Genomic DNA, 24,099 nt, shown 5'->3' with positions numbered 1-24,099 from the left:
CCAGATGACTCCTCCCCTCTGCAGGCCCCCTCTACTCTACTCAAAGGCCTATACAAAACAACAAGACAGTTATAAAACACTATCAGGTTCTAAAAAGAATCATAAGATAAAGTATTCCTACATTGTTTTTTACATGGTTATCGAAATTCTCTGGACTAGAAATTCACTGCCTTTACCTATCTTCTATATTACTAAAACTCTGTTCTTGACCGGTTTTGGCTTTCTGTGCTGCGGTTTCCGAGTACGCCGCCACCTACGGCCGTCATTTTTGGCCACCTCGCTCAGAGCCCCCCTCAGCCACATGTGTGCCGAGGATTTTTCCCGTCGATGAAAATTGACAGAGATATTAATGTTTTTACAACATTCCCCATTCTCTCTGCTGCCCCTGCTGGAGGGAGGTGCCTCAATCAGTCTCTGCAAGTAGTGTGCCTCAATCAGTCTCTGCAAGTGGTGTGCCTCAATCAGAGTTGTGAATGACACTGACAAATGTCTACAGCACTGTAAGTACCCTTAATTTGGTTTTGAAAATGAAAATATGGTTAGAGGTGAAAAAGCACTGCCTGCAAATGGTTGTTTGGGTTTGGGTTGAAGTAAAAAGCCTCTCTCTCTCCCCCCCCCTCCTCCATCTCCTCCCCCCCAAACCCCCCCCTCCCCCTCCCTCCCCCTGCCCCCCCTCCTTTCCTCGCCCCCCCTCTCCTCTCCCTCTCTCCCCGCCTCCCTCTCCTCTCCTCCCCTCCCTCTCATCTCCTCCCCCCCCTCTCCTCTCCCCCCCTCCTCTTCCCCTCCCCCTCCTCCTCCCCCCCTTCTCTCTCTTCCCCCTCTCCCTCACTCCCCCTCTCCTCCCCCCCTCCTCTCCTTCCCCCCTCCTCTCCTCCTCCCCTCCCTCCTCTCCAATCCCCCAATCTCCTTCCCTCCCCCCCACCCCACCGTCCCTCCCCTAAAACCCCCCCCTCCCCTCCACACACCCCTACCCCTACCTGCTCCCCCGCCCCTCATCTCACCCCCTCTCAGCACCCTCTCTCTCCCCCCTCTCTCTCCTCTCCCCCCCCCCTCTCTCCCCCCCCCCTCTCTCCCCTCTCCCCCCCCCTCCCCCCTCCCTCCCCCCCCCCTCTCTCTCTCTCTCTCCCCCCCTCCTTCCCTCTATTAGCGTGAGTGCGGGAGGGGAGGGGTAGTTAGTGTGTGATGCTGCATGCTGCCTCCCCCCCCACAACCGCACGTTGGGGGAACAGACCCAACGGGTTTGCACTTGGTCTAGTAGAGATATATAATCAGGCAATGGGTGGTTTACCCACACCACTTTCATCTGTGCCCAATTTTCTATCATTATGCAACAGCATGCGCATATTTCATATGTGCAATATATAATATTCCTGATTCTTGAATGGCTGAGATTTGTCAGCAAACCAATATGACACAACATTGTAACTGATCTGCGCAGATTAATATCAGCTCTTAGAAGGGAATTTGGGGGAAGTCAAACCAGGGCAGGGCTCTTGGGAGTGTTGTGGAGCAACTTAAGGTCAAGGGGGAGAGTTTGAGGAGGAACCTGAGGGGCAACTTTTGTTTTACAGAAAGGGTGGTAGGTATGTGGAACAAGCTGCCATAGTTGAGGCAGGTACTATCACAACGTTTTAAATATATTTAGACAGGTACATGGATAAGATATGGGCCATACGCAGGCAGGGACTAATGTAGATGGGGAAAGTTGATCAGCTCGCATACGTTGGGCCAAAGGGACAGTTTCCTTGCTTTATGGCGCTATCGCAGGGCTGCCAACTCTCACGCTTTGAGCGTGAGACACGCCCTCAAGCAAACTCTCACGGCCTCACGCTCATCAGACATTTCTCACGTTCAATGGTGAGAAATTTTGTGATCAACGAAAATTTCAAAACTTGGATAAATTGCATGGTCCGCGAGTGTTGGAGACCCGGGGCTGCAGGAAGGATGAAAGCAGAACTAGCGGCGGGAACAGATGCGGGAAGCCGGGACTAGTGAGTGTTTGCGGCGCTGTCGAGTATTTGCGTGGCCAGCGTGTCGTTCGCTGCAGCTTCGGCCATGGAGCACTCCGGACAGTGCGAGTGTCCCGGGCCGTCGGAACCATATAACAATTACAGCACGGAAACAGGCCATCTTGGCCCTACAAGTCCATGCCAAAAAAATTATTTTCCCTTAGTCCCACCTGCCTGCACTCATACCATAACCCTCCATTCCCTTCTCATCCATATGCCTATCCAATTTATTTTTAAATGATACCAACGAACCTGCCTCCACCACTTCCACTGGAAGGTCATTCCACACCGCTACCACTCTCTGAGTAAAGAAGTTCCCCCTCATGTTACCCCTAAACTTCTGTCCCTTAATTCTGAAGTCATGTCGTTAGAGTCTCTGTGCCGAATTCGCCCAGGTGACCGGCATGGATCAGGCTGCGGCTCGGCGTATCCTGGAGGACAACCAGTGGCTGCTGGAAGTAAGTACCAAGCACTAGGTAGATACGGTGGAAGATAGTGGACTTGAAATGGGGGTGGTTGGTGAAAGCATCCTGCTTGCCTGCTAGAATTTCACTTACTGTAACTGCAGGAAAAATGTTCCCAATGTTGGGGGCGTTCAGAACCATGGGTCACAGTTTAAGAATAAAGGGGGGGGGGCAGTTAGGACGACTGAGATGAGAACAAACTTTCTTCACGCAGAGAGTTATGAATCTGTGTAATTCTCTGCCACAGAAGGCAGTGCAGGCCAATTCACTGGATGTTTTCAAGAGAGAGTTACATTTAGGCTAACGACATCAAGGGATATGGGGAAAAAACAGGAAAGAGGTGCTAACGAATAGCCATGATCATATTGAATGAAGAAGAATTTAGGGAATTAGGTAGAGAGTTAAGGAGAAGGACTGCAAAGGTAACACTCTCAGAATTACTGCCTGTGCCACGCGACAGTGAGAGTAGAAATGGAGCGAGGTGGAGGATAAATGAGTGGATGAGGGACTGGTGCAGTGGGTATGGATTCAAGTTTCTGGATCATTGGGACCTCTTTTGGGGAAGGTGCGACCTGTACAGAAAGGACGGGTTGCACTTGAACTCGAGGGGGACCAATATCCTGGCGGGGAGATTTGCAAAGGCTACTGGGGAGACTTTAAACTAGTATGGTTGGGGGGGAGGGACTCAAATTGGGAAAGCTAGCAGTCAGTGTGTGAGGCAGGAGGCAGAGAATGGTAGCACTCTGACCCAAAATGTAGGGGAGAGAGAAGAAAAAGACAATAAACAGAGAATAAGAGAGGGTGGGTTCCTTAAATGTGTATATTTTAATGCTAGGAGCATTGTAAGAAAGGTGGATGAACTTAGAGCCTGGATTGACACCTGGAATTATGATGTTGTGGTGATCAGTGAAACATGGTTGCAGGAGGACTGTGATTGGAAACTAAATATTCCAGGATTTCGTTGCTTCAGGTGTGATAGAATTGGAGGGGCAAGAGGTGGAGGTGTTGCATTCCTTATTAGGGAAGATATTACAGCAGTGCTTTGGCAGGATAGATTAGAGGGCTCGTCTAGGGAGACTATTTGGGTGGAACTGAGAAATGGGAAAGGGGTAGCAACACTTATAGGGGTGTATTATAGACCGCCAAATGGAGAGCGAGAATTGGAAGAGCAAATATGTAAGGAGATTGCAGATATTAGTAGTAAGCACAAGGTAGTGATTGTGGAAGATTTCAATTTTCCACACATAGACTGGGAAACACATTCTGTAAATGGGCTGGATGGGTTGGAGTTTGTAAAATGTGTGCAGGATAGTTTTTTGCAGCAATACATAGAAGTACCTACTAGAGAAGGACCTCTTGTTAGGAAATGAGACGGGTCAGGTGGCAGAGGTATGCGTTGGGGAACAGTTCGGGACCAGTGATCACAATACCATTAGTTTCAATATAATTATGGAGAGGGGCAGAACTGGACCTAGGGTTGAGATTTTTGATTGGAGAAAGGCGAACTTTGAGGAGATGCGAAAGGATTTAAAAGGAGTAAATTGGGACATTTTGTTTTATGGGAAAGATGTGGAAGAGAAATGGAGTACATTTAATGGTGACATTTTAAGAGTACAGAATCTTTATGTCCCTGTTCGGTTGAAAGGAAATTGTAAAAATAGGAAGGAGCCCTGGTTTTCAAGGGAAATTGGACACTTGGTTCGGAAAAAAAGGGAGATCTACAATAATTATAGGCAGCATGGAGTAAATGAGGTGCTTGAGGAGTATAAAGAATGTATAAAGAATCTCAAGAAAGAAATTAGAAAAGCTAAAAGAAGATATGAGGTTGCTTTGGCAAGTAAGGTGAAAGTAAATCCAAAGGGTTTCTACAGCTATATTAATAGCAAAAGGATAACGAGGGCTAAAATTGGTCCATTAGAGAGTCAGAGTGGACAGCTATCTGCAGAGCCAAAAGAGATGGGGGATATTGAACAATTTCTTTTCTTCGGTATTCACCAAGGAGAAGGATATTGAATTATGTGAGGTAAGGGAAACAAGTAGAGTAGCTATGGAAACTATGAGATTCAAAGAAGAGGAAGTACTGACACTTTTGAAAAATATAAAAGTGGATAAGTCTCCAGGTCCAGACAGGATATTCCCTAGGACATTGAGGGAAGTTAGTGTAGAAATAGCTGGGGCTATGACAGAAATATTTCAAATGTCATTAGAAATGGGAATAGTGCCGGAGGATTGGCGTACTGCGCATGTTGTTCCATTGTTTAAAAAGGGGTCCAAGAGTAAACCTAGCAATTATAGACCTGTTAGTTTGACGTCAGTGGTGGGTAAATTAATGAAAAGGATACTTAGAGATAAATATATATAAGCATCTGGATAAACAGGGTCTGATTAGGAACAGTCAACATGGATTTGTGCCTGGAAGGTCATGTTTGATTAATCTTCTTGAATTTTTTGAAGAGGTTACACGGGAAATTGATGAGGGTAAAGCAGTGGATGTTGTATATATGGACTTCAGTAAGGCCTTTGACAAGGTTCCTCATGGAAGCTTGGTTAAGAAGGTTCAATGGTTGGGTATTAATGGTGGAGTAGCAAGATGGATTCAACAGTGGCTGAATGGGAGATGCCAGAGAGTAATGGTGGATGGTTGTTTGTCAGGTTGGAGGCCAGTGACTAGTGGGGTGCCACAGGGATCTGTGTTGGGTCCACTGTTGTTTGTCATGTACATCAATGATCTGGATGATGGTGTGGTAAATTGGATTAGTAAGTATGCAGATGATACTAAGATAGGAGGGGTTGTGGATAATGAAGTGGATTTTCAAAGTCTACAGAGAGATTTATGCCAGTTGGAAGAGTGGACTGAAAGATGGCAGATGGAGTTTAATGCTGATGAGTGTGAGGTGCTACATCTTGGCAGGACAAATCAAAATAGGACGTACATGGTAAATGGTAGGGAATTGAAGAATGTAGGTGAACAGAGGGATCTGGGAATAACTGTGCACAGTTCCCTGAAAGTGGAATCTCATGTAGATAGGGTGGTAAAGAAAGCTTTTGGTGTGCTGGCCTTTATAAATCAGAGCATTGAGTATAGAAGTTGGGATGTAATGTTAAAATTGTGCAAGGCATTGGTGAGGCCAATTCTGGAGTATGGTGTACAATTTTGGTCGCCTAATTATAGGAAGGATGTCAACAAAATAGAGAGTACAGAGGAGATTTACTAGAATGTTGCCTGGGTTTCAGCAACTAAGTTACAGAGAAAGGTTGAACAAGTTAGGGCTTTATTCTTTGGAGCGCAGAAGGTTAAGGGGGGACTTGATAGAGGTCTTTAAAATGATGAGAGGGGTAGACAGAGTTGACGTGGATAAGCTTTTCCCACTGAGAGGAGGGAAGATGCAAACAAGGGGACATGACTTGAGAATTAAGGGACAGAAGTTTAGGGGTAACATGAGGGGGTACTTTTTTACTCAGAGAGTGATGGCTGTGTGGAATGAGCTTCCAGTGAAGGTGGTGGAGGCAGGTTCGTTTTTATCATTCAAAAATAAATTGGATAGTTATATGGACGAGAAAGGAATGGAGGGTTATGGTCTGAGCGCAGGTATATGGGACTAGGGGAGATTATGTGTTCGGCACGGACTAGAAGGGTCGAGATGGCCTGTTTCCTATGCTGTAATTGTTATATGGTTATATGGTTCTGGAATTTTTTGAGGATGTAACAAGTAAAATGGATAAGGGAGAGCAAGTGGATGTGGTGTATCTGGATTTTTAAAAAGCCTTTGACAAGGTCCCACACAAGAGATTAGTGTGCAAAATGAGAGCACATGGAATTGGATGGAATTTGACATGGATAGAAAACTAGTTGGCAGCAGGAGACAAAGAGTAAGAATTAACGGGTCCTTTTCAAAATGGCAGAGTGACTTGTGGGGGGAGGAGAGGGGAGGGAGGGGAGAGGAGAGGGGGGGGGGAGGGAGAGAGGAAGAGGAGAGGGGGGGAGGAGAGTAGAGGGAGGGGGGGGAGGAGGGGAGAGAGGAGAGGGGGGGAGGAGAGGAGAGGGAGGGGAGGAGAGGAGAGGGAGGGCGGGGGAGAGGAGAGGGAGGGGGGAGGGGGAGGGGGGGAGGGGGAGGGGGGAGAGGAGAGGGGGGGGAGGAGTGGAGAGGGAGGGGGGGAGAGGAGGGGGAGAGGGGGGAGAGGAGAGGGGGGAGAGGAGAGGGGGGAGAGAGGAGAGGGGGGGGAGAGAGGAGGGAGGAGAGGAGAGGAGGGGAGAAGGGAGGGGGGGGAGAGGAGGAGGGAGGGGTTGGAGGAGGAGGGGGGGGGGAGGAGAGGAGAGGGAGGGAAGAAGAGGAGAGGGAGGGGGGGGAGAGGGAGGGGGAAGAGGAGGGAGAGGGAGGGGGGGGGGGGAAGAGGAGAGGGGGGGGAGGTGGGAGAGGAGAGGGAAGAGGAGAGGGAGAGGGGGGAAGAGGGGGCAGAGGAGAGAGGGAGGAGGGAGAGGAGAGGGAGGGGGGGAGAGGGAGGGAGGGGGGAGGGGGGGAGAGAGGAGGAGAGGAGTGGGGGAGAGGGGGGGGAGAGGGGGAGGAGAGGGAGGGGGGAGAGGAGAGGGAGGGAGGGAGAGGGGGGGGGAGAGGGAGGGGGAGAGAGGGAGGGGGAGAGAGAGAGGGAGGGGGGAGAGAAGAGGGAGGGAGGGGGGAGAGAGGGGGAGAGAGAAGGGGGGAGAGAGTGAGAGGGAGGGGGGGGGGGAGAGGAGGGAGAGGGAGGGGGGAGGAGAGAAGAGAGGGAAGGGGGAAGAGGAGAGGGGGGGGGAGAGAGAGGGAGAAGAGGAGAGAGAGGAGGGAGGGGGGAGTGGAAGAGGGGGGGGAGTGGAGAGAGGGGGGAGGGGGGAGTGGAGAGGGGGGGGAGAGAAGAGGGGGGAGTGGAGAGGGGGGGGAGAAGAGGGGGGGAGAGAAGAGGGAGGGGGGGAGATGAGAGGGGGGGGGGGGGAGAGAGGGGGGGGAGAGAGAGGGGGGGAGGGAGGGGGAGAGGGGAGGGAGAGGGAGAGGGGAGAGAGAGAGAGAGAGGGGGAGGGAGAGGGGGGGGGGGGGGGAGAGAGGGAGGGAACGTGAAAAAGAGGGAGGAATGAGAGGAGATTAGCCGCTGGTGAGAATGGGAACGAGAGAGGGAGAGGGAGAGGGGGAGAGGAGAGAGGAGGGGGGGGGGGGGGGGGGGTTTTTTACTTCAACCCAAACAACATTTGCAGGCAGTGCTTTTTTGCCTCTAACCATATTTTCATTTTCAAACCAAATTAAGGGTACTCGCAGTGCTGTAGATATTTGTCAGTGTCATTCAGAGCTCTGATTGAGGCACACCACTTGCAGAGTGATTGAGGCACACCACTTCCTGGTTTTATAGTCCCCCCCCCTCCCTCCAGCGGGAGCAGCAGAGAGAATGGGGAATGGTGTAAAAACATTAATATCTCTGTCAATTTTCATCGACGGGAAAAATCCTCGGCACACACGCGGCGGAGGGGGGCTCTGAGCGAAGTGGCCAAAAATGACGGCCGTAGGTGGCGGCGTACTCTCGGAAACCGCAGCACAGAAAGCCAAAACCGGTCAAGAACAGTTTTAGTAATATAGATAGATAGATAGATAGAAGATAGATATATCAATGATTTAGACAAGGGAATTAAATGTGACATCTCCAAGTTTGCAGACGACACAAAGCTGGGAGGCAGTGTGAGCTGCGATGAGGATGTTATATATGAGGCTGCAGGGTGACTTGGATAGGTTGGGTGAGTGGGCAGATGCATGGCAGATGCATGTATAATGTGGATAAATGTGAGGTTATCCACGTTGGTGGCAAGAACAAGGAGGCAGATTATTATCTGAATGGAGTCAGATTAGGAAAAGGGGAGGTGCAACGAGACCTGGGTGTGCTTGCACATCAATCACTGAAAGCATGCAGCAGGCAGTGAAGAAAGCTAAAGGCATGGTGGCCTTCATTGCGAGAGGATTTGAGTTTAGGAGCAAGGAGGTCCGACAGTAGTTGGACAGGGCCCTGGTGAGACCGCACCTGGAGTATTGTGTGCAATTTTGGTCTCCTAATTTAAGGAAGGACATTATTGCTGTTGAGGAAGTGCAGAGCAGGTTCACCAGGTTAATTCCTGAGATGGCGGGACTGACATACGATGAAAGAATGGGTCGACTGGGCTTGTATTCACTGGAATTTAGAAGAATTGAAACATACAAAATTCTTAAAGGATTGGACAGGCTAGATGCAGGAACATTTTTCCCCGATGTTGGAGGTGTCCGGAACCAGGGGTGACAGTTTAAGAATAAGGAGTAGGCCACTTATGACTGAGATGCGGAAAAACTTCTCCCAGAGAATTGTGAATCTGCGGAATTCTCTACCACAGAAGGCAGTGGAGGCCAATTCACTGGATGCTTTCAAGCGCGAGTTATATTTAGCTCTTAAGGCTAAAGGATTCAAGGTAGACTGGAAAGGGATACAAGCAGGAATGACGGTGGAACAGCAATGGCAGGAATTTCTGGGCATATTCTGGAAGACGCAGAATCATTTCATTCCAAAAAGGAAGAAAGATTCTAAGGGGATTAGGAGGCAACCGTGGCTGACTAGAGAAGTTAGGGATAGAATAAAACTAAAAGAAAAGATGTATAACACAGCAAAGAATAGCCGGAAGCCAGAGGATTTGGAAACTTTCATAGGACAACAGAAGGAAACAAAACGGCCAATACGGACTGAAAAGATGAAGTACGAGGGGAAGCTGTCCAGGAATATAAAGAAGGACAGTAAAAGCTTCTTTGGATATGTTAAGGGAAAAAGAATAGCAAAGTCAAATGTGGGTCCCTTGAAGACCGACATGGGTGAATTATTATGGGTATCAAGGAAATGGCAGAAGAGTTGAACAGGTACTTCGGATCCGTCTTCACTAAGGTAGACACAAACAATCTCCCAGATGTACTGGAGGACAGAGGATCTAAGGGGGTAGGGGAACTGAAAGACATTTTCATTAGGCGAGAAATAGTATTGGGTAGGCTAATGGGACTGAAGGATGATAAATCCCCTGGGTCTGATGGTCTGCATCCCAGGGTCCTCATGGAGGTGGCTCTAGAAATAGTGGACACATTGGTGATTAGTTTCCAATGTTCGATCGATTCAGGATTAGTTCCTGTGGATTGGATGATAGCTAACGTTATCCCACTTTTCAAGAAAGGAGCGAGAGAGAAAACAGGGAATTACAGACCAGTTAGCCTGACTTCGGTGGTGGAAAAGATGCTGGAGTCGTTTATTAAAGAGGTAATAATGGGGCATTTGGATAGCAGTAAAAGGATTAGTCCAAGTCAACATGGATTTATGAAAGGGAAATCATGCTTGACTAATCTTCAGGAATTTTTTGTGGATGTGACAAGTAAAATGGATGAAGAGGTGCCAGTGGATGTAGTGTATCTAGACTTTCAGAAAGCCTTTGATAAGGTCCCACACAGGAGACTGGTGACTAAAATTAGAGCACATGGAATTGGGGGTAGGGTGTTGACATGGATAGAAAATTGGTTGGCAGATAGGAAGCAAAGAGTAAGAGTGAACGGTCCTTTTCAGAATGGCAGGCAATGGCGAGTGGAATGCCGCAAGGCTCGGGTGAGAGTGAGGGGGGAGAGAGAGGGGGTGCTGAGAGGGGGGTGAGGGGGAGAGGTGGGGAGCAGGGAGGGGGAGAGGGTGGAGGGAAGTGCGTAGGGGGTGTGGAGGGGAAGGAGGAAGGGTGGGGGAGAGAGAGAGAGGGAGAGAGAGAGAGAGACAGAGAGGGAGGGAGAGAGAGGGTGGGGGAGAGAGAGAGAGAGAGAGAGAGAGAGGGAGAGAGATGGGGGGAGGGAGAGGGAGAGGGGGGGAGGGGGAGAGGGAGAGGATGAGGGAGAGGGAGATCCGGAGAGAGAGAAGAGGGAGAGATGGGAGGGAGAGGGGGAGACGGGGAGAGGGAGAGGGGAGGGAGAGGGGGGGGAGGGAGGGAGGGAGAGGGAGAGGGAGAGGGGAGAGGGAGAGGGAGAGGGAGAGGGAGAGGGAGAGGGAGAGGGAGAGGGAGAGGGAGAGGGAGAGGGAGAGGGAGAGGGAGAGGGAGAGGAGGAGGGGAGAGGAGGGGGGAGGAGGGGGGGAGGAGGAGGGGGGAGGAGGGGGAGGAGGGGGGGAGGGGGGGAGGGGGAGAGGAGAGGGGGAGCGGGGGGAGAGGGAGAGGGGGGCCTTCTTCTCTTGGTAATTCAAGTACTCATCTAGATATTTAAATACTGTTAGCAACTCTGCTTACGCCACTCTCTGGCAGTGCATTTTAGACTTTCACCACTCTCTGGGTGAATAAGGTTCCCCTCAAATCCCCTAACATGAAATCACCATTGTACCTCTCCCACTATCACCACTGGCAAAATCTAACATCAGCCTCTTCCTCAAATCCATGCCAAATAGTTTGTTTCGTTCTCTTCTGAATTTAGTGCCACGTGAAAGATGCTTTATTTACAATGTACTATGATTTGCTTCTACGAAATGTTTTTATCACACACAACTTGAACCTTAAAAAATGAGAAACAAACAATGAAGAGAGCCACACAACTTTGCCAGCCTACTCTGTTATTTAGCAAGATCATGATTGATCTCAGTTATGGGGCAATTTTTATCTTTACACAGAGAGCGGTGGATGCCTAGAACACTCTGTCAGAGATGTGTGGAGGCAGATATGATAGTGGTGTTCAAGAGTTTGTTAATTATGCTCATGGGTATGTAAGGAATGGATGAATATGTATCACGTGTGGGCAAATGAGATTAGATTATTTTGGCATTATGTTTGATGTAGAAATTGGAGGCTGAATTTTGGTCCCCCTAACTATTCCCTCAGTTGCCCGATGCCCTTGGTTTCCTTCGTTCTCAGAGTCCACATCCTTTATTCACTTCTTTTCCATTGAACCTTTCCTCTGTTGATTCCTGGACATCCATTCTATCCCACTCTTCCCCATTAGCAATCTGCAGCTATTCACTTCCTAAAAGCAAAGTTACCCACCTACCACTGTGGGTAAACTACTGGGTTCGCTCTGCAATTATCATCTTCAACACTTGGCACATTAGAAAGGTCAGGCAAATGCATAGGTATATAAGTGTCAATTTGTGTTTAAATATTGTTTTCCACAACAACTCTTATGCATTATTCACCCCACCCTAATTCTCCCCCTTTGTCTCCCGGTCTAGCCTCTTTCCCCTAACACATAGGAATGTAGGCATCATTTTTTATTCCTCTATTTTAGACATTTTGCTTAATAACGGATGCTGCACAAATGCAAACAATTTTTTTTGCAAGAGAAAACCAAAAGGTACACAGGAAATACAAAATATATATTTTTAACTACAGCAACCTCATATGAACACATGTGGGTTCTACATAGTTAATAAAAAAAATAAGTTGGGCACAAAAAGCTGGAGTAATTCAGCTGGACAGGCAGCATCTCTGGAGAGAAGGAATGGATGAGTTCCGGGTCAAGACCCTTCTTCAGAAGGGTCCTGCATCTAAAGAACGGTCTTGACCTGAAACGTCAGCCATTCCTTCTCTCCAGAGATGTTGCCTGGCCCGCTGAGTTACTCCAGCTTTTCGTGTCTTTAGGTTTAAACCAGCATCTGCAGTTTCTTTTTACATAATACAAAAATAAATTGACTGCAGTCATTCTTTGTGCCTTCCTTGAAAATCTTCATTACAAAATTAAGCTCCCAAACAAACATAATAAAAAGCAAAAGTAATATACATATCACCTTACCTGAGCATAGAGTGCTAAAACCATAAAATGTCTGCAGATGGTGTAAATATAAGTTGTACCTAAAAGCACAGAATTACATTAATGTATTTCCAACCACACAGAAAGCCAAATTATATATATACATATATATATATATGCCTCCTGACGATTCATCATTTTGAAAAGCATCCACCGTAGTACTCTGATACAAGAAACTGCCTAAAAAGTTGACGTCTCTAGTATTTAAATATGGTCTTTTTTGAGTGCCAGTGATTATTTCTTCCTTTGCCTTTGGTCTTATTCCTGTGCCTAGAGTATTCCTTGCAACTTTCTTTCCTTTCAACTATTTTTCTAAATCGCTTTTGAAACTCGGTAAAATGATCTGCTTCCACCACTCTTTCAGGCAGCACATTCTATCTAAAAATTCACAGGAACATATTTAACAATTCCATATCAGCTGCTATTTATAACTAAATGACTTTTTTTTCCCCCAGATTATGGTGTTGAGAAATGTCTCAACCTCCAACACGAGTGTGATCTGCACATTGTTATCCATCTTCATTGACTCTATTGAAAACATTAATTGGTATCTTCTTTAAAGGGAAAACCTCTCTGCGTTATGGAATTTTCCACACCATGCCTGTAATCTTCCATTACAGGACAGATGAGCCTCCATGTCAAACTTTGCAAAGCTCCCACATCATTTTTTTTTTTTTAATACAAGGATAAAAACTCGTTTTACCAGACTTTCATGTGGTAGTTGGATGCTGCAGCACAATAAAATATCTGATTTCTCTATAATCAAACCATCTATTTTATTAGTGTGATTTGGTGTAAATTCTGAAAATCAAGAATAATACCGTTGAAAATGAGCCAGAAAAGGTGTTCTTTGGGCAAGGCAACTTGCATAATGAATCGAAGAAATTTAAGAATACTCATGCACTTCCTCTTTGACTCCAGATTCAGCAGTTTTGGGTCAACTTTCTTCACCATTTGGTAACGGCAAACGCAGTTCATTTGCAACGCATGAAGCTACAAAACAGAATAATATTAGAAATTATTTTGCATGATAGAATTTACACAAATAGTTATTGATTCAACCTTCATTCTATTTGTTCTGATATAAATATTTATTGTATTCCTAGATTATTAAATGTGCGTGCATTAATTTAATGTGGCAACAAAATGTACATCCAGTTCTAATGTAAATTAGTTTCCACTCAAGCATCTCTAAATACCACCTGATTTTTAAATTATTCTGAAAGAATTTATTATTTTTCTACTTGTTCAAATGAAAGTAAAATAACTACACAAATTTAATATTTTCATGGGAGCAGATGCAAGTGGCAATAATTTCCATAATGTACGGCGAAGATAGCTAATCTTTTGTCATAAAAGCCAATGCTGACTGGCAATTATTTCTTACCCACAAGAAAACAGAAACTTAGAAGGCATAGCAACTGAAAATGGCCGAGAATAGAACATTTAGTTGCTGGAGCCTTCTATTTTGAATCAAGGAAGCATGCAAGCTTCTTCTCGTCTATTTGTTTTGTAGCGTGCAGTCAACACTTTCAAGCTATTAATAAGCTGCACCTCAGGCGGGAGAGGAGTGGGATATATTTGTTTATATTGTAAATGGCTTGTACAATACATTACTTCAAGCCAGCCTATGTATTAAAGGGGCTATGCATTGTAAGCACAAATTGATTGTGACCGTTCATGACATGGTACAAGTCAGGATAAAGTGATTCCTTCATTCCTGGGTTTTGCATAGGAGCAAGATATGAAGCCAGGAGGTCCTCAACTTTAGAAAGTAGTGGAAACATTCATCCTATAGGTCATTACTAAGAGTCTTGTGACAGGAATCAAAGGACATAGAAACATAGACACAGAAAAATAGGTGAAGCAGGCCATTTGGCCTTTTGAGCCAGCACCACCATTCAATATGATCATGGCTGATCATCTAAAATCAGTACCCCCTTCCTGCTTTCTCCCCAGATCCCTTGATTCCTTTAATCCTAACAGCTAAATCTAACTCTCTCTTGAAAACATTCAGTGAATAGGCCTCCACTGCCGTCTGTGGCAGAGAAAACCATATATATTAATGATTTGGAAGAGGGAATTAGGAGCAACATAGAAACATAGAAATTAGGTGCAGGAGTAGGCCATTCGGCCCTTCGAGCCTGCACCGCCATTCAATATGATCATGGCTGATCATCCAACTCAGTATCCCGTACCTGCCTTCTTCCTGCATCTAGCCTGTCCAACCCCGTAAGAATTTTGTAAGTTTCTATAAGATCCCCTCTCAATCTCCTAAATTCTAGAGAGTATAAACCAAGTCTATCCAGTCTTTCTTCATAGGACAGTCCTGACATCCCAGGAATCAGTCTGGTGAACCTTCTCTGCACTCCCGCTATGGCAATAATGTCCTTCCTCCGATTTGGAGACCAAAACTGTATGCAATACTCCAGGTGTGGTCTCACCAAGACCCTGTACAACTGCAGTAGAACCTCCCTGCTCCTATACTCAAATCCTTTTGCTATGAAAGCTAACATACCATTCGCTTTCTTCACTGCCTGCTGCACCTGCATGCCTACTTCCAATGACTGGTGTACCATGACACCCAGGTCTCGCTGCATCTCCCCTTTTCCAAGTCGGCCACCATTTAGATAATAGTCTGCTTTCCTGTTTTTGCCACCAAAATGGATAACCTCACATTTATCCACATTATACTGCATCTGCCAAACATTTGCCCACTCACCCAGCCTATCCAAGTCACCTTGCAGTCTCCTAGCATCCTCCTCACAGCTAACACTGCCCCCCTGCTTAGTGTCATCCGCAAACTTGGAGATATTGCCTTCAATTCCCTCATCCAAATCATTAATATATATTGTAAATAGCTGGGGTCCCAGCACTGAGCCTTGCGGTACCCCACTAGTCACTGCCTGCCATTGTGAAAAGGACCTGTTTACTCCTACTCTTTGCTTCCTGTTTGCCAGCTAGTTCTCTATCCACATCAATACAGAACCCCCAATGCCGTGTACTTTAAGTTTGTATACTAATCTCTTATGTGGGACCTTGTCGAAAGCCTTCTGGAAGTCCAGATACACCACATCCACTGGTTCTCCCCTATCCACGCTACTAGTTACATCCTCGAAAAATTCTATAAGATTCGTCAGACATGATTTACCTTTCGTAAATCCATGCTGACTTTGTCCAATGATTTCACCACTTTCCAACACTAGCAAGTTTCCTTGGAATGTATGAGGGATAGTTTTCTAAACCAACAAGTAGAGGAACCAACGAGAGAGCAGGCTTTTCTAGACTGGGTATTGAATAATGAGGAAGGGTTAGTTAGCAGTCTTGTTGTGCGTGGCCTCTTGGGCAAGAGTGACCATAATATCGTTGAGTTCTTAATTAGGATGGAGAGTGACACAATTAATTCAGAAACAAGTGTTCTGAACTTAAAGAAAGGTAACTTTGAGGGTATGAGATGGGAATTGGCCAAGATAGACTGGCAATTGATTCTTAAAGGGTTGACGGTGGATAGGCAATGGAAGGCATTTAAAGACTGCATCGATGAACTACACCAATTGTTCATCCCAGTTTGGCAAAATAATAAATCAGGGAGGTAGTGCATCTGTGGACAACAAGGGAAATCAGGGATAGTATCAAAATAAAAGATGAAGCATACAAATTAGCCAGAAAAAGCAGATTACCAGAAGACTGGGAGAAATTCAGAGTCCAGCAGAGGAGGACAAAGGGCTTAATTAGGAAAGGGAAAATAGATTATGAAAGAAAACTGGCAGGGAACATAAAAAACTGACTGCAAACGTTTTTATAGATATGTGAAGAGAAAAAGATTAGTCAAAACAAATGTAGGTCCCTTGCAGTCAGAAAGAGGTGAACTGATCATGGGGAACAAGAACATGGCAGACGAATTGAATAACAACTTTGGTTCCGTCTTCACTAAGGAAGGCATAAATAATCTGCCAGAAATAACAGGGGACCGGGGGTCAAATGAGATGGAGGAACTAAGTGAAATCCAGGTTAGCCAGGACGTGATGTTAGGTAAATTGAATGGATTAATGAGCGATAAATCCCCAGGGCCAGATAGGCTGCATCCCAGAGTACTTAAGGAAGTAGCCCCAGAAATAGTGGATGCATCAGTGATAATTTTTCAAAAATCTTTAGATTCTGGAGTAGTTCCTGAGGATTGGAGGGTAGCAAACGTAACCCCACTTTTTAAAAAGTGAGGGAGAGAGAAAACAGGGAATTACAGACCAGTTGGTCTAACATCGGTAGTGAGGAAACTGCTAACGTCAGTTATTAAAGATGGGATAGCAGCATATTTGGAAAGTGGTGAAATCATTGGACAAATTCAGCATGGATTTATTAAAGGTAAATCATGTCTCACGAATCTTATAGAATTTTTCAAGGATGAAATTACTATTTGTGGATAAGGGAGATCCAGTGGACGTGTTATATCTGGACTTTCAGAAGGCTTTCGACAAGGTCTCACATGAGAGATTAGTATGCAAACTTAAAGCACACGGTATTGGGGGTTCTGTATTAATGTGGATAGAGAACTGGTTGGCAGACAGGAAGCAAAGAATAGGAGTAAACGGGTCCTTTTCAGAATGGCAGGCAGTGACTAGTGGGTGCCGCAAGGCTCGGTGCTGGGACCCCAGCTAATTACAATATATATATTAATGATTTGGACGAGGGAATTGAATGAAACATCTCCAAGTTTGCGGATGACACTAAGCTGGGGGGCAGTGTTAGCTGTGAGGAGGATGCTAGGAGACTGCAAGGTGACTTGGATCAGTTGGGTGAGTGGGCAAATGCATGGCAGATGCAGTATAATGTGGATAAATGTGAGGTTCTTCACTTTGGTGGCAAAAACAGGAAAGTAGATTATTATCTGAATGGTGGCCGATTAGGAAAAGGGGAGATGCAACGAGACCTGGGTGTCATGGTACACCAGTTATTGAAAGTAGTCATGCAGGTGCAGCAGGCAGTGAAGAAAGCGAATGGTATGTTAGCATTCATAGCAAAAGGATTTGAGTATAGGAGCAGGGAGGTTCTACTGCAGTTGTTACAGGGTCTTGGTGAGACCACACCTGGAGTATTGCTTACAGTTTTGGTCTCCTAATCTGAGGAAATACATTCTTGCCATTGAGGGAGTACACAGAAGATTCACCAGACTGATTCCTGGGATGTCAGGACTGTCTTATGAAGAAAGACTGGATAGACTTGGTTTGTACTCGCTAGAATTTAGAAGATTGAGGGGGGGGGGGAATCTTATAGAAACTTACATAATTCTTAAGGTGTTGGACAGGCTAGATGCAGGATGATTGTTCCCGATGTTGGGGAAGTCCAGAACAAGGGGTCACAGTTTAAGGATAAGGGGGAAGTCTTTTAGGACCGAGTTGCGAAAAACATTTTTCACACAGAGAGTGGAGAATCTCGGGAATTCTCTGCCACAGAAGGTAGTTGAGGCCAGTTCATTGGCTATATTTAAGAGGGAGTTACATGCGGCCCTTGTGGCTAAGGGGATTGTGGGGTATGGAGAGAAGGCAGGTACGGGATGCTGAGTTGGATGATCAGCCATGATCATATTGAGTGGCGGTGCAGACTCGAAGGGCCGAATGGCCTACTCCTGCACCTATTTTCTATGTTTCTATGGCACAAAGCTGGGTGGCAGTGTGAACTGTAAAGAGGATGTTAGGAGGTTGCAGGTTGAATGAGTGGGCAGATGCGTGGCAGATTCAGTACAAGAAAGATAAATGTGAGGCTATCCACTTTGGCTGCAAAAACAAGGGGGCAGCTTATTATCTCAATGGGGTTAGGTTAGGTAAGGAGGAGGTACAACGAGACCTAGGTGTCCTTGTACACCGGTCACTGAAAGTTGGCGTGCAGGTGAAGCAGGCAGTGAAGAACGCTAATGGAATAGAAACATAGAAATTAGGTGCAGGAGTAGGCCATTCGGCCCTTCGAGCCTGCACCGCCATTCAATATGATCATGGCTGATCATCCAACTCAGTATCCCGTACCTGCCTTCTCTTCATACCCCCTGATCCCCTTAGTCACAAGGGCCACATCTAACTCCCTCTTAAATATAGCCAATGAACTGGCCTCAACTACCCTCTGTTGCAGAGAGTTCCATAGATTCACCACTCTCTGTGTGAAAAAGTTTCTCTCATCTCGGTTTTAAAGGATTTCCCCCTTATCCTTAAGCTGTGACCCCTTGTCCTGGACTTCCCCAACATCGGGAACAATCTTCCTGCATCTAGCCTGTCCAACCCCTTAAGAATTTTGTAAGTTTCTATAAGATCCCCTCTCAATCTCCTAAATTCTAGAGAGTATAAACCAAGTCTATCCAGTCTTTCTTCATAAGACAGTCCTGACATCCCAGGAATCAGTCTGGTGAACCTTCTCTGCACTCCCTTTATGGCAATAATGTCCTTCCTTAGATTTGGAGACCAAAACTGTACGCAATACCCCAGGTGTGGTCTCACCAAGACCCTGTACAACTGCAGTAGAACCTTCCTGCTCCTATACTCAAATCCTTTTGCTATGAAAGCTAACATACCATTTGCTTTCTTTACTGCCTGCTGCACCTGCATGCCTACCTTCAATGACTGGTGTACCATGACACCCAGGTCTCGCTGCATCTCCCACTTTCCCAATCGGCCACCATTTAGATAATAGTCTGCTTTCCCGTTTTTGCCTTCATGTTAGCCTTCATAACAAGAGGATTTCAGTATAGGAGTAAAGAGGTTCTTCTGCAGTTGTATAGGACTCTGGTAAGACCACATCTGGAGTATTGTGTACAGTTTTGGTCTCCTAATTTGAGGAAGGACATCCTTGTGATTGAGGCAGTGCAGCGTAGGTTCACGAGATTGATCCCTGGGATGGTGGAACTGTCATATGAGGAAAGATTGAAAAGACTAGGCTTGTATTCACTGGAGTTGAGAAGGATGAGGGGGTATCTTATAGAAATGAAATGAAATGCCTTTATTTGTCATTGTAAGCACTGCATACAATGAGATTGTTATTGCCACTCCATTGGTGCATAATATACAAACATAAAAACACAGGACACAATTTAAAAACAATGTTAAAAACTAGGTATCAAGCTAAGTAAATAATCAGTATTGCACATGGTGATAGTAAAGTTCAAGGTGGGTAGCAGCATGGAAGAGTGCAGCATGAATAATACTCAGTGTTTTTTTCATATTGAGTGTGAAGATTGCTTTGGGGAAGAAACTGTCTCTGAGTCAGGAGGTGCGTGTTTGGCTGACCTGTAACCCCTGCCAGAGGTGTTAACATTATAAAAGTACTGGACAAGCTATATGCAGGAAACATTTTCCCAATGTTGGGCAAGTCTAGAACCAGGGGCCATATCATTAGGATAAAGGGGAGGCCATTTAAGACTGATATGAGAAAAAAGGTTTTCACCCAGAGGGCAGTGGAGCCTAAATCACTGGATGGATTTAAGAGAGAGTTAGATAGAGCTCTAGGAGCTAGTGGAATCAAGGGATATGGGGAGAAGTCAGGCACAGGTTATTGATTGGGGACGATCAGCCATGATCACAATGAATGGCGGTGCTGGCTCGAAGGGTCGAATGGCCTCCTCCTACACCTATTTTCTATGTTTCTATTTTCTATTTATAACTCTCTGGGTGAAGAAGTTTTTCCCCCATCTCAGTCCTAAATGACCAACCCCTTATTCTTAAACTGTGACCCCTGATTCTGGAGTCCCCCAACAGTGGAAATATTTTTCCTGCATCTAGCCCGTCCAATCCTTTAAGAATTTTATGTTTCAATGTTCACGATTTGCAAATGCACCAGAACATGCAGCCTGATTTCCTCAATGTTTGCAACTTTTTCTGGATTTTATTTCAGATTTTTGTCATCTGCTATGTTATAAATTTCAACATCAGTTATAGAACAGTGAATCTATTGCATAAAGACAAATGACACAGGATATACCAGGACAATAAAGCAAGTCACCAAAATACAATCTCAAGCATTCAGTTATAACAAATACATAGTTTCGCATTTTCCTGTCATGGAAACCACGTTTATGAACATACCGTAAAACTAGAATTTTTCACATCAATTCCATTTCCAAAGAATACGGTTTTAAACTCATTTATGTCTGTGATGTCTTCAATTCTGAAGGAACCGAATTGCTGCAGGTATCGTCCATAACACTGCCACACGGCCAATTTATATAGCTGGGAGTTAAGGCCAACATTCATTAGAATATAGTACATGAAAGAATGGATAAACAAATTATCATTTAAATGGAGCAAGACTACAAAGTGTTGCAGTAGAGAGGGTTCTGGGTATATTAGTAGAGGCTCTCCCCACATTACAAAAGGGTGCTATTCCTCATGATTATTCTAATTCGAATAGTTCACAAATCCTAATTGTGGCCATATGTGGTAAAGTGTAGTTAAAATAAAATGTTTCATTCAACCGTGGGTGCCCAGCGATAGAGATGACCGGGTTTGATCCCAACTACGGGTGCTGTCTGTACGGAGTTTGTACGTTCTCCCCATGACCGCATGGGTTTTCTCCGAGATCTTCGGTTTCCTCCCACACTCCAAAAACCTACAGGTATGTAGGTTAATTGGCTTGGTGTAGGTGTAAAAATGTAAAAATGTCCCTAGTGTGTGTAGGATAGTGTTACTGTGCGGGGATCGCTGGTCGGTGTGGACTGTTTCCACGCTGTATCTCTAAACTAAACTACAATACAGATATTGGTGCAAACGAGTTCACAGACAGATGTCTGCTGTCCCACTCCACAAATCCTGCCGGTCGCCCAAACGCTTAAGTCAGGCACTCCTAATCAGGAGAGGACATAAAATAATGATACAGTATGTTATTATAAATCCTTATGGATTATTGTCTTTATTGCAAAGGTATAGGTTGTAAAAGATCTGAAATTTTGGTACAAACTTCTATGACTTTGGCAAGACACACCGAGAGTACTGTATACAGTTTTAGTCTCCCTATTTTAAAGATACCTGCATAGGGAACAATGCAGAGGAGGTGTACCAGGTACGTGAGGATGCTCTTCATTGACTATAGCTCTGCATTCAATACGGTCATCCCCACCAAGCTCACCACCAAACTCCACCAGCTAGGCCTCAGCTCGCCGATATGCAATTGGATCCTGAACTTTCTGACGGAGCGACCACAGGCAGTGAGACTGGGCCCGCACCTGTCCTCCACTATCACCCTGAGCACCGGCACACCACAGGGCTGTGTACTAAGCCCCATGCTCTACTCCCTCTTCACTCACGACTGTGTTCCTGCCTTCGACACCAACACCATCGTGAAGTTTGCAGTCGACACAACAGTGATTGGGCTGATCACCAACGGTGATGAAACAAAATACAGAGCGGAGATGCAGAACCTGGCGGACTGGTGCGCACGTAACAACTTGTCACTAAACACCTCCAAGACCAAGGAGCAGATTATTGACTTCAGGAGGTCCCATAATGGAGAATACGCCCCATTTACAGGGAAAGTGTGGAGAGAGTGTCCAGCTTTAAGTTTCTGGGCACTCACATCTCTCAGCATATGACAGTCTCACCATCCCGGGAATAAACCTTGTCAACCTACACTGCTCTCCCTCAATAGCAAGAATGTCCTTCCTCAAATTAGGGGGGCAAATTTGCACACAATACTCCAGGTGTGGTCTCACTAGGGCTCTGTACAACTGCAGAAGGACCTCTTTGCTCCTATATTTGATTCCTCCTGTTATAAAGGCCAACATGCCATTCGCTTTCTTCACTGCCTGCTGTACCTGCATGCTTACTTTCATAGACTGATGTACAAGGATCCCCAGATCCCGTTGTAACTTCCCCTTTTCCCAACTTGATGCCATTTAGATAATAATCTGCCTTCCTGTTTTTGCGACCAAAGTGGATAACCTCACATTTATCCACATTAAACTTCATCTGCCATGCATCTGCCCAATTCCCCAACCTGTCCAAGTCACCCTGCATTTTCATAGCATCCTCCTCACAGTTCACACCGCCACCCAGCTTTATGTCATCTGCAAATTTACTAATGGTACTTTGAATCCCTTCATCCAAATCATTGATGTATATTGTAAATAGCTGCGGTCCCAGCACCGAGACTTGCAGTACCCCACTAGTCACTGCCTGCCATTCTAAAAGGGACCCGTTTATCCCTACTCTTTGTTTCCCGTCTGCCAACCACTTCTCTATCCATGTCAGCACTCTACCCCCAATACCATGTGCCCTAATTTTGCCCACTAATCTCCTATGTGGGACCTTATCAAATGCTTTCTGAAAGACCAGGTACACTACATCCACTGGCTCTCCCTTGTCCATTTTCCGAGTTAGATTATCAAAAAAATTCCAGAAGATTAGTGAAGCATGATTTCCCCTTTGTAAATCCATGCTGACTCAGACCGATCCTGTTACTACTACCCAAATGTGCAGCTATCTCATCTTTTATAATTGACTCCAGCATCTTCCCCACCACCGATGTCAGGCTAACTGGTCTATGTTTCCCGTTTTCTCTTTTCTGCCTTTCTTAAAAAGTGGGATAACATTAGCTACATTCCAATCAACAGGAACTGATGCTGAGTCTATAGAACATTGGAAAATTATCACCATGCATCCACGGTTTCTAGCCACTTCCTTAAGTACCCTGGGATGCAGACCATCAGGTCCTGGTATTTATCAGCCTTCAATCCCATCAGTCCAGTGGCGGAAAACCCGGGGGGGCCAGAGGGGACACGACCCCCCAAGTTTTGAGAGGTGGGGGACATTCCCCCCCACAAGTTTTTGTGATCCCGATTTTAAAATCTCCGTTTTTAGCGCTGGATTGAGCCTCCGAAGCCTCGCGCGTGTGCGCATGTGCGCGTGGCCGCTAAAAATATGTGTCCCCCGTCCCCTCCATGTTTTGATAGCGAGTGCCGCTCTTGCATCATTCTATCCAACACCATTTCCTGCCTAAGGTTGATTTCCTTCAGTTCCTCTGTCACCCCAGATCCTCTGGCCACTACTATATCAGGAAGAGTGTTTGTGTCCTCCTTAGAGATGATAGATCCAAAGTACCTGTTCAACTCATCTGCCATTTCCTTGTTCCCCATAATAAATTCACCTTTTTCGGTCTTCAAGGGTCCAACTTTGGTCTTAACTAATTTTTTCCTCTTCATATACCTGAAGAAGCTTTTACTATCCTGCTTTATATTCTTGGCTAGCTTACCTTCGTACCTCATCTTTTCTCCCCGTATTGTCTTTTTGGTTATCTTCTGTTGTTCTTTAAACATTACCCAATCCTCTTGCTTCCTGCTCATCTTTGATACGTTGTACTTCTTCGCTTTAATTTTTATACTGTCCTTGACTTCTCTTGTCAGCCATGGTCGCCCCTTTCTCCCCTTGGAATCTTTCTTCCTCCTAGGAATGAACTGATCCTGCACCTTCTGTATTAATCTTAGCCATTCTTGCCATTTTTGTTCCACTGTCACCCCTGCTCGTGTATCTTTCCAGTCAACTTTGGCCAGCTCCTCCCTCATGGCTGCATAGTCCCCTTTATTCAACTGCAACACTGACACCTCCGATCCACTCTTCTCCCTCTCCAATTGTAGATTAAACCTGACCATGTTATGGTCACTGCCTCCTAATGGCTCATTAACCTCAAGGTCCTTTATCAAACCCAATCCATTACATAATACGAAATCCAGAATTGCCTTCTCCCGGTAGGCTCTAATATAAGCTGTCAAAGAATCATTCACGATGGCACTCTACAAAGTCCCTTTCTTGGGGTCGAGTACCAACCTGATTTTCCCAGTCTACCTGCATATTGAAATTTCTCATAACAACCACA

General features: G+C 45.6%; 1 protein-coding gene across 1 annotated transcript in view; it reads right to left on the bottom strand.

Moving 5' to 3' along the window:
* Positions 1-24,099, bottom strand: part of LOC129707613 (cilia- and flagella-associated protein 54-like) — a 297,068-nt gene that overhangs the window by 261,199 nt on the left and 11,770 nt on the right. Inside the window, exons 3-5 of the mRNA XM_055652738.1 lie at positions 20,319-20,462; positions 13,077-13,248; positions 12,238-12,296 (exon numbers count right to left, since the gene is read on the bottom strand). Coding sequence (XP_055508713.1) covers positions 12,238-12,296; positions 13,077-13,248; positions 20,319-20,462 — 375 coding nt within the window. The remainder of the gene's footprint in view (positions 1-12,237; positions 12,297-13,076; positions 13,249-20,318; positions 20,463-24,099) is intronic.

Source organism: Leucoraja erinacea, chromosome 22, assembly GCF_028641065.1.
Source record: "Leucoraja erinacea ecotype New England chromosome 22, Leri_hhj_1, whole genome shotgun sequence".
NCBI classification, from domain to species: domain Eukaryota; kingdom Metazoa; phylum Chordata; class Chondrichthyes; order Rajiformes; family Rajidae; genus Leucoraja; species Leucoraja erinaceus.
The sequence above is the reverse complement of the archived record's forward strand: the minus strand, read 5'-3'. Positions and strand labels throughout refer to the sequence as shown.